Source organism: Mesoplodon bidens (genome assembly GCF_964165515.1).
Source record: "Mesoplodon bidens genome assembly, chromosome: 4".
NCBI lineage: Eukaryota > Metazoa > Chordata > Mammalia > Artiodactyla > Ziphiidae > Mesoplodon > Mesoplodon bidens.
The window spans coordinates 132561966-132572981 of NC_138160.1; the positions used below are offsets into that span (position 1 = coordinate 132561966).

General features: G+C 38.7%; 1 protein-coding gene across 2 annotated transcripts in view; it reads right to left on the minus strand.

Moving 5' to 3' along the window:
• The window catches only part of FAM114A2 (family with sequence similarity 114 member A2), a 43351-nt gene extending 32377 nt beyond the window's left edge, over positions 1-10974 (minus strand). Inside the window, exons 1-8 of one of the 2 annotated variants that reach the window (XM_081230934.1) lie at positions 10906-10974; positions 7445-7689; positions 7001-7100; positions 6498-6590; positions 3590-3681; positions 2281-2415; positions 1410-1568; positions 455-578 (exon numbers count right to left, since the gene is read on the minus strand). In XM_081230934.1, the coding sequence (XP_081087060.1) occupies positions 455-578; positions 1410-1568; positions 2281-2415; positions 3590-3681; positions 6498-6590; positions 7001-7100; positions 7445-7675 (934 nt within the window). In that variant the 5' untranslated portion in view covers positions 7676-7689; positions 10906-10974. Of the gene's footprint in view, positions 1-454; positions 579-1409; positions 1569-2280; positions 2416-3589; positions 3682-6497; positions 6591-7000; positions 7101-7444; positions 7690-10583; positions 10664-10905 lie in introns of those variants that run through there. The other variant, XM_081230935.1, reaches the window with a different exon arrangement.
• Positions 10975-11016: the final 42 nt, after the last annotated feature.

An 11016-nucleotide genomic window follows, 5' to 3' on the forward strand; every position in this document is an offset into this window, starting at 1 on the left:
AGAGAGACAAACACAAATACTGTATGATATCACTTTTATGTGGAATCTTAAAAAGAATAGTACAAATGAATCTATATACAAAACAGAAACAGACTCACAGACACAGAAAACAAACTTACAGTTACCAAAAGGGAAAGGGGAAGGGGGGATAAATTAGGAGTATGGGATTAACAGATACAAACTACTATACATAAAACAGATAAGCAATTACTGTATAGCACAGGGAATTATATTCAATATCTTGTAATAACCTATAATGGAAAACAATCTGAAAAATATATGTATATAATTGAATTACTTTGCTATACACCTGAAACTAACACAATACTGTGAATCAACTACACTTTAATTTTTAAAAAAGAGTTAAAGTAATTGGAGAGATTTATTTCAAGGACAATCACTGCATATAAACACACTACATCCCTCCCACTCAGATGCTGGATTTCCATATTACCTTTCTTCTCTTCCTCCTCTTCCTCACAGAACTCTGCTAGGGAAAATGCTTCTTTGAGTTGCTCCAATTCAAATTTTAGAGTCTCTAATTCTTCTCCACTTAGAGAATTAAGAATAGATTTCACCTGAATTGATATAAAATAGTAAGTGGGAGTATGAGAGAAAAAGAAAAACATTCTCAAATGGAGAAGAGGCTATGGATCATATTAAAATTAAAACTATGAGTTCACAAGCTCTACCTCAAGAACCTTAACACAAGAGGCAGGTCATCACAGAAAGGTACGGAGAATTGTGCTTCCAAAAATAATATAAGCCAGAAATGTCTGGAAATTATTAGTGCTTAACAACAGCTTAGAAATTAGGAGGAAATGAAATAGTCTTGAATCAATTAAATGCTAACAGGTAACTGTATCCAAATTGGCAGCTTAAGCCAAAAAAACTTATAAAAAGAAAAAAAAAGAACAAGATCAAGGAAAAATAACAGATGTGCTATTAAGACCTCTTTGGTAATCTTTCCTTTTTTTTTTTTTTTTGCACGGTACGCGGGCCTCTTCACTGTTGTGGTCTCTCCCGTTGCAGAGCACAGGCTCTGGACGCACAGGCTCAGTGGCCATGGCTCATGGGCCCAGCCGCTCCGCGGCATGTGGGATCTTCCCGGACCGGGGCACGAACCTGTGTCCCCTGCATCGGCAGGCGGACTCCCAACCACTGCGCCACCAGGGAAGCCCAATCTGTCCATTTTTGTTTACATTTAGAGAAACAACACTTGATTCATTCTATTTCTAGCAATTAGTTCAAAAATTAGTTTTTTTGTTAATTTTGGTATAGTATTTTCAGAAAGTCTCAAGCCTCTACCTGACATACATTTCATCCTCCAACTGCACAAAAGGAAAAGAAACTATGCAGTGTGCTTCTGCTTAAAGACACTCCAGTAGAAATTTTTGGTTTGGAATTACCTTTATTTCACTTTCTCGGGAGAGCATCTCCAGAGCTTCTAGATGTGAAAGGCCTTGAAATTCATCAAAGAGTAGCCCATAATGAGTTTTCTTGTCCGTTTCCATGGTAACCTCATTGGCGTTCCATAGCTCTTCTTTCTCCTTGGCCTCTCGTAAAACCTGAAAGATCGAGGCATTACACTGCAACAAGTAACAAGAGCTTAAGGGTGAGGTTTTTTTTTTTTTTTTTTTGCGGTATGCGGGCCTCTCACTGCTGTGGCCTCTCCCGTTGCGGAGCACAGGCTCCGGACGTGAAGGCCCAGCGGCCATGGCCCACGGGCCCAGCCGCTCCGCGGCATGTGGGATCTTCCCAGACAGGAGCGCGAACCCGCGTCCCCTGCATTGGCAGGTGGACTCCCAACCACTGCGCCACCAGGGAAGCCCCAAGGGTGAGTTTTGAAAGTCGAGGGAAGCAAACTGAGATGGGTAACACTGCCCTTTCATTCTTGGAATTGTGATTCAAATCGGATAGGCTCAGGAGCTGCAGGGAAAATATGATCACATAATTTGCTCCTAGACAGGGTAAATAACACCCCAGGAACCAGGTGTTTCTCTGACTGTGGTTTTACCATTACTCTAATAACAACCCTGAAAGGGCTTGGCATCTTATACTGCACTGACAAGAGTTTCCTGCAGAAAGGAAAGAGGAGGAATAAAAAAAGAACTGGGCATTTTTCTAAGCATTAGAGCTGTGCATCCCCTTACCAAAAACAAAACAAAACAAAACAAAACAAAAAACACTGAAAAGTCCTCAAAAGGAAATAATAACAAGGTCCCAAATTACCAAAGGCAAAAATACAGATCAAAATACAGACAGGAATGCAAACAGTACCTGAGACAGTGTGGAAGTCCGGTTCATCAGACCCTTGGTTCTTTTAAATCCAGGATCCCCTTCTGCTATTACATCCATTGTCTTTTTCCCAATGAATTCTAAGGCATCCAAACCCCCACTGATAACACTCTTTCCCTAGGAGACACATGCAACCTCATTACAATAATGCTGAAAAAAGACACCTGCATGTTTTCATTTCATAAAATAGTGGCTAACAATAGCAACCACTGGCTAGAACAAGGAGCAACTAAAACGATCATACAGTGCTTGTGGGAATGTAAAGCAGTATACCCACTTTGGAATATTATTTGTCAGTATCTACTATAGCTGAACATGTGAATATCCTATGACCCAGCAACTCCACGCATGGTTAAATACTCAAAAAATGTGTAGAAGTTCATCAAAAGACATACAAGAACACTCACAGCAGTACTATTATAAAACCTAAAAGCTGGAAACTACCCCAATACTTACCAGCTCTGGAATGAGTAAATGTTACACAGTCACTCGATGAATACAACAAAGAAAATGGAATACGCCACACAAACTATACCGTGAATAAATTATACAAACGTAATAATGAGTGAAAGAAACTAGATACACTAGAGTACATTCTGTATGATTCTGTTCATATAGCAGGGAAAATTAATCTATGACGGCAGAAGACTGGATTGTGGTTATCTTAGATGGCAAGAGGGGGAGGCACAGAAGACTGGGAGACGGCACAGGGGAAACATCTGATATACCACCCTGCTGTTTCTTAGTCTGAATGTGTTCATGTCGTGAAAATTAAAACTGAACACTTACGATTTCACTTGTCTGTATACAGATTATACTTCAATAAAAAGTTAAAATTAAAAAGTACTAGCTATCTATCCTCATGTAGGAAAGATATTACGCTTCCTATATAATCCTTTCAAAAATGTTTCTAATCATCTATAGTTTTATTAAGTATTTATCATAAACATCTCATTTTCCCTTTGCCTAAAAGATATAATTATGACAAAAGTATTTTTGTAAAGCAGAGATGTTTCTCTAGGGCCACCAAACTAAGAATTCTTAGTCCATAAAATATTATGTACATTGCCTCTCTATTACTCTTCATTTCCTGCTCCTTCTTTTACTTCTTTTAAGTTTTCAAGTTAGCTCTCACTCTACCCACCCTAAGATCAAAGTGAATGATCTTCAGCAATTTGAACTCCCATAAGAGGAATCAGTCCCCATGACTTTTCAAGGGAAAGAAAGAGAAAGAGGCAAAAACCCATTATAATCATGGAAGGAAGCAGGCCACCTTGCAATTTTTACTCACTGTGCTCTGAACAGCAGTAGAGATGGTAGAGAATACCCCAAATGGCCCACTCATTGGAGAGGAGTTTTCATTCTCTTTGGCATTTGTCTCTCCTATAGTGGGGAAGGGATGTGTAAATATGAAGAGGCAGTCCATAAATAGTTTTGCTTTATTAGCATCTATACGAATTTTTAAAAATTAGACCTTATTTCCAACACACAAGGCCTTAGTACTTTTTGTTTTATTATTTTAAACCATTTGCCTATTTTAAAATAAAAGTTAAGGCAGTTTTTCATTTTCATTTCAAAAACAAAATCCAGTCTTTTGAACAACCTACTGACATATATAACAGACTATATACTGTGTGATTCCAATCATATGATCTTCTGCACAGGTAAAACCACAGGGTCAGAAAACAGATCAGTGGTTGCCAAGAGCTAAGAATAGGTGGAGGGGAGTGACAACAAAGGGGCATGAGGGTATTTTTTTGGGGAGGGGGGGAGGAATGAAAATATTCTCGAGTCTTGTCTATACAAATATAAGAAATATTCTATATCTGTATAGTCACAATGGACTGTGATTACATAGCATAAACAGGACGGTATGTTTGTTAAAATACGTAAAACTATATACAGTTGGCCCTCTGTTCTATGGATGCTGAACCTGTGAATACTCATTTTATATAAAGAACTTGAGCATCTGAGGATTTTGGTATCCATGGGGGGCTCCGGGAACCAATCCCCCCATGGATATAAAGGGATGATTGTATCTAAAAAGAGTGAACTTCACGTAAATTATAACTCAATAAATGTGACTTTTTAAAAATCCGGTCTACTTTAAACTTTATCCTGGAAAATTATGCTTCTCCACAGGATTCAGACATGCATTACAAAGATTTTTTTTTAATCTGTTATATTTTATTAATACTAAAATCTCTTACAAGAGATCAACAAATAATCTATTGTAGGGAGGACTTCTGCTTCCAACTATGATGGATTATCTGGTATCAGACTTGCCCTTCTACCATAGCATCTAGAAAACTGGACAAAATATAAGAAACAATTATCTCCAGACATTGGACTACAGACCGTACTGTACTATGGTTCAGGACAGAAGAGAAACAAATGATGAGAACTCTATGATTGGCTTGCTTTCCAGACAACAGCACAGGGAGGGGAAACCCAAGCAGAGCATGGCAGTCTTATTAAGTAGAAGAGACAGAGACTGGAATCTAGGAAAGCTGAAGCACCTGGAATTTGCAGGTCAGAGTACAAGCATACCTCATTCTATTGCACTTTACTGTGCTCTGCAGATATTGTTTTTTTTTTTTTTTACAAAGTGAAGGTTTGTGCAACCCTCCACTGTCAGATAATGGTTAGTATTTTTCAGCAATGAGTTTTTTGTTTTTTTTTTGCTGTACGCGGGCCTCTCACTGCTGTGGCCTCTCCTGTTGCCGAGCACAGGCTCCAGATGTGCAGGCCCAGCGGCCATGGCTCACGGGTCCAGCCGCTCCGTGGCATGTGGGATCCTCCCAGACCGGGGCACGAACCTGTGTCCCCAGCATCAGCAGGCGGACTCTCAACCACTGCGCCACCAGGGAAGCCCCAGCAATGAGATATTTTTTAATTAAGGTATGTACATTATTCTTTTTGACATAATGCTACTGCACACTTAATAGCCTACAATATAGTATAAATTTTTATATGCACTGGAAAACCCAAAAAAGAATTTGTGAGACTCGTTTTTTGCGATATTCACTTTACTGCAGTGGTCTGAAACTGAATCTACAATATCTCCAAGGTATGCCTGTACTGGAGAGGAGGGAGATACAGAGGTAAAGAGTTCCAACTATCTACGCAGGAGTGCCCTTGAGTCTTTGGCTGAATACTAAGCTGTTCCTGCACTGGAAAACTTCACAATACTGGGCAAAGAACTGCCATGGAGCTGTAAACTAAACAATGCCCAAAGCTCATGCTAGGCTGAGAGACATTTGACTTCCAACCAATCAAGTAGAGAGACCTAGTTAAACACCTGGAAACTAGGTAGAGACCTCAGAAGGGTCAGAGACTTAGTAGTTGAGCTAAACTAGCACTTAACAATAACGGCTACTCTAGAAATCACCCTCAAGAAGTTTAAAATCGAGACCAAAAGGTCAATCTAAGCTACAAATATCTTAACTGCCTTCCAAACAAAACTCACACCCTTTAAAGGACTACAAAATCCACTCAGCAGGTAACATTTCTAATGTCCAGCATCCAATCAATAAAATGAAAATGTTATCTCTAAGCAAGAAAAAAAATTGGTCAATAGAAACAGATTCAAATGACAGAGACGACAGTCAGGGACACTGAAATATATACATAAGGAGGTGAGAAATGGAAGACAAAAAAAAAAACAAATGGAATTTCTAGAGTTGAAAAATATATCTAAAATTTAAAAGTCACTGAATGGACTTAACAGCATTAGACATAGCAGAAGAAAAGATCAGTAAACCTGAAGCCACAACAAAAACTATCCAAACCGAAGCACAGAGAAAAAAGGCTTAAAAAAATGAACTATGGAACAGCACCAAAACTAACACATTAAAACATTTTTTCATGCCACAGTAGATTCAAATTCAGCTAACTCTTACTGGGCTCTTACTCAATTGTGCCAAGCACAAAGCTAGGCAATTTTTACAACCTACATTCATGGCTTTACTTATTTAATGTTTGTAACAGTCCTCTGCAATATAAAATATCATCCAATTTCATAGATGAGGAAAGTAGAGACACCTGAGTGGTTAAAGCCAAAGATTCCAAATCCCATTTCTCATCAGCCCCATGATGCCCCGAATATCAGACAGTCAAAAAACATCTACTGAAATAAATGAGCTTAACTATTCCATTTCAGTTTATAATTCTAGGCCTTAATGTTTCCATATACTGACCTGTTGCATACTGGACTTCAGATGAAATTTCACTGGGACTAGGGATTCCAAGGGAAGTCTCTGCCTTCTCAATGACATTTGAAATACCTTGTCCTAATGAGAAAAAATAACATTTTTATATTTGAATTTATTTGCTACTAGTCACCAAAACTGAAGAAACAAGCTGAAAAGTAAAACCACAGATTTTCAAATTCATTACAACCACAAGACATGTTATTTTGACCATATATAACTAATCTTTGGGAGTGTATCCTTACCAAAGGAAAAAAAATTGATTCATTATCACCAAAGAATAGTTTTATATTAATTCCTAAATGTCAACCTTCTAATGAAAAATGTTACCAATTCTAGTGGCAGTATAAATCAGCCCATCATTACTAATGTATCTTCAAACTATAAAGCCTTTGAGTAATCATGGAAGAAGAATGATTAACAAAGTCGTTTTTAACACACATCTGTAGCAAAATGCACACAAAAATTAATAAAATGACTGATAACCTTACCTACTGTGGCTACTGTAGCTGAGGCTGAGGAGAGCAAGGACTTGCCCCAACTTCCCCAATAGCCCCATCCGGTCTGGGGTACATCTTTGGAAACAGTCTCCTATTTTTCCCAGTAGCCAGAAAAACAAAGGCAAAGAAAAATGGAAAAATTAGAGGAAAATAAGAGTGTATATACAAGGTAGCTAATTATTGGCCAAAAGTATGGGTGAACAGATACATATTATTTGGCTCAAGAAGTGTATTGCTTGACTGACAGATGTATGTTACCTGCAATGTAAGCATCACATAGTAAAGGCAACTACTCATAAAAGCATTTATAGAACTGAGAAAATTGTTTTATGGTTATAAAAGGAAAGAAATAGGTGCAATCCCAATTTGGTATTGATTCCATATTCCTTTTAACCCTAATACTTTTTAATCTCAATGTTTTAATAGATACTCTACTTTGCCTGCAGCCTGTGATGTCTGAACAGGGAGAACGTCTGAAGTCTCAAGGTCACTGGAAGGTTTGGACTCTGGTCTTTTCCGAGTAGAAGCTACAGGTTCTGATTTACTTTCTGACTTGGCACTTTGGTCAACTGACTCAAAATTCTTGGCTGGCTCACAGTTCTCATCTTCAAGGATGGAGGTTGCTTCAGTTATCACTTCAGTCTCAATATCATCTTTATCCGACATGATTAGATCATTGCCTGGTAAAATAAAAGCCCCCCAACCGCCCAAAATTAATTATATAAGCTTGTTTTTGGTAAAAGTTACTTGAATAAACTTTTTGAGATTATCAAGTCACATGCAGGTGTAAGAAATAATACAGAGAGATCTAATATACCCTTCACCCAGCTTCCCCCAAGGGAACAATTTGTGTAACTATAGCATATCACAACCAGGATACTGACAGATACAATCCCCCAACATTACTCAGATTTCACCAGTTTCACATGCACTCATTTGTGTATGTGTAATTAGTTCTATGAAATTTTATCACATGCACAGATTCATGTGATACAGAATAGGATTACCACAGTCAGGATACAGAATAATTCAATTACAAGGATCCCCTGTGTTATCTATTTTTAGCCACGTCCCACCCTCCTCCTAACCCACAGCAACCACTGATATTCTCCATCTCTATAATTTTGTCATTTCAAGATGTTATATAAATGCAATCACACAGTATGTAACCTATTGAGATTTACTTTTTTCACTCAGTGTAAGTCCCTCAAGATTCATCCAAGTTGTTGTACCACTAGTTTCTCCCTTTTTATTGCTGAGTAGTGTTCTTTGGTATGGATGTATCTCAGTTGTTTCACCATTTACCTGTTGAAGGATGTCTGGGCTGTTTCCAGTTTAGGGCTATTACAAATAAAATGGCTATGAACATTTATATACAGGTTTTTACGGGAGTATAAGCTTTCATTCCCCTGGAATAAATGACCAGAGTGCAATCGATAGTACTTGCTTAATTTTATAAGAAGCTGCCATACTCCTTTCCAAAGTAGCCGTACCATTTTACATTCCCACCAGCAGTGTATGAGTAATCAAGTTTCTCTTAATTCTCACCAGCATTTGGCAGTGTTATTTTTTATGTGAACCATTCTGATATAGGTGCACTATGACAGCTTAATATGGCTTTAAGCTTTAAGTTGCATTTCTCTAATGGCTAATGATATTCAACATCTTTTCATGTGTTTATTTGCCATCTGTATATCCTCTTCAGTGAAACAGCTATTTTTATCTTTTGCTCATTTTTTAATTGGATTTTTTTTTACTGTTAAGTTTTGAGAGCTCTTTTTATATTCTAGATTCAAGTCCTTTGTCAGATATGTGGTTTGTAAACATTTTATCCCAGTTTGTAGCTTATCTTTTCATCCTCTTCATAGAGCTTTTCACAGAGCAAAAGTTTTTAATTTCAATTTATCAACTTTTCCTTTTTTGACATTTAAAAAAAATCTTATTACTCATTAATCATTCCACTTTTTCAGAGAGAAGATTATGAAATTTAAGCTACCAGAATAAGATTTACATCAGACCAGCTTTTGAATAGCAATGTTAACAAATTCAATTCCTTCCTGAAGTACGGCTCTTTGACAATTAAAGTCAAGATATTAATGGTGTTTTTACAAGGAGGAGATGCTGGTTTCCAGGATAACCAAGTATTACCAGGGGAGAAATAAATGTATCTCACACATACATACACACACACACACACACACCCAGACCTCGGTATGTATAAGCACATGTTTTTATCAATATAACTAACCACAAAATTAGACCCAATCCATCAATGCCATCAAAACATTTCTAACATACTAAAAAAGAGAGACATACTAACAACTAAGGCAGCCTGCAAGTAGCACTATAACTGAGGTACACACAAAATGTTAAAAGAACAGAGAGCAAGGAAAAGTATGCTAGGATCAGGAAATAACACTCATGAACTTTGAATATTTGAAAAAAGCATAGTATAGTGATCACAAACTGGGATTTTGAGTCCCAAATCCAGGCTACAGATTTTTTTGTTTGGCCTGCACGGTGCTTAAACTTTTTTCTATACTAATTGGTAACATTTAAAAATCAGAGTTCATTTACAAATAGAAATTTCCAACTTCCCTTGTAAAACTGAAAGATCTGGGGACACTGGGCCCACATTCTACTTGTTAATAACTAGCTCATGCCAAATATTTGCTGGATATCTTTTAGACAGGGTAGAGTAGTGCTCTCTAGTTCCCCGTAATCTCCACCCAAATTCACTTGACTCGTTTATGTTACCAGATTAGCCCCTGTAGGCATCTGAACTTGTAATACCTGCCTTAAAGGGTACTTAGGATTCTGACAGATGAAGATGCCAATGAGAGAATTCAAGGGTGTGTAAACAACACAGGGGAAATCTCAAAGGTCTGAGGTATGACAGCGTGGAATACAGATACCAGAAGTAGTTAATATGGCAAAGAGAATGATGGGGAGGCGTAAGGCTAGACAGGTAGATTTATGTAACATCTTGGATCCTAGACCATATGGTATATGATATACATACGTTTCCGAAACACATAGAAAAAAACAATCTAGATACAACTATCCATAGACATAAAAACCAACTGTGAAACACTCATTCATTTACTTGCAAACATTTTTTTTTTTTGACTATCTGTTGCATGCCAAGCTCTGGAGACTGAGAACTAATTTAACACAATTTCTGCCCTACTTACTCCAGGGGCCTAATAGGAAAGGCTACGCAGTTCTTGCACAAAGTTCCATCAGTGTTTCGTATAGCTGAAACGTTAATGGAATATCTTTTTGCTCTCCTTATGCTCTCTCCAAGCTACAACACACAGTAATATGCATGTAACATACACATTATATACTATATATAATATGTAGTTAGGCTGACACTCTTCCAACTCTGTACTTGAGTCACTACGAGAAGTCAGTTCACCTATCTGCGTCTCCGTTTCTTCATCTGTAAAAGGAGGAGACTATTACCTACTTGCCAGGATTCCTAGAAAGACGAAATGACCCGGTGGATGTGAGGGGTTCGGAACGGAGCCTGGCACGTAACCCCTTCACGGGTAAAAGCTGCTGTTAGTACCTGGTGGTTGTCTGGAGGGAGCATTACTATTTTTTACTAATATAACGATTTGTCTCGAGACGTACAAAATCCGCTCTCCCTTCTTCCTAATTACAAGAACAGGTGCCAAACCGGAGTTCTGGTGTAAAGCTGCGCTCCTAAGTTCTCCGACGCTGACAACGACAATTCCTCACCCAAGCGGAGCGCTTCAATAACCAGAGCACTTCCGCAACCTCAGCGTCCACCGCGAGGCGCCCGCCGCCCAGCCCAGGCCGCTTCCTCCCCTTCAGCGGCGACCCCGAGACACCGCACCCGGCCCGCCTCCTCCCAGGAAGCCCCGTACCCAGCCCGCCGCCACCCTCACCGCCACCACAGCCGCAGAGAAGCCGCTCCCTACTGCCCCGGAAGTCCTCCTTCAGGACGGAGAAGGCCTTGCCTACCTGAGAGAACTTCC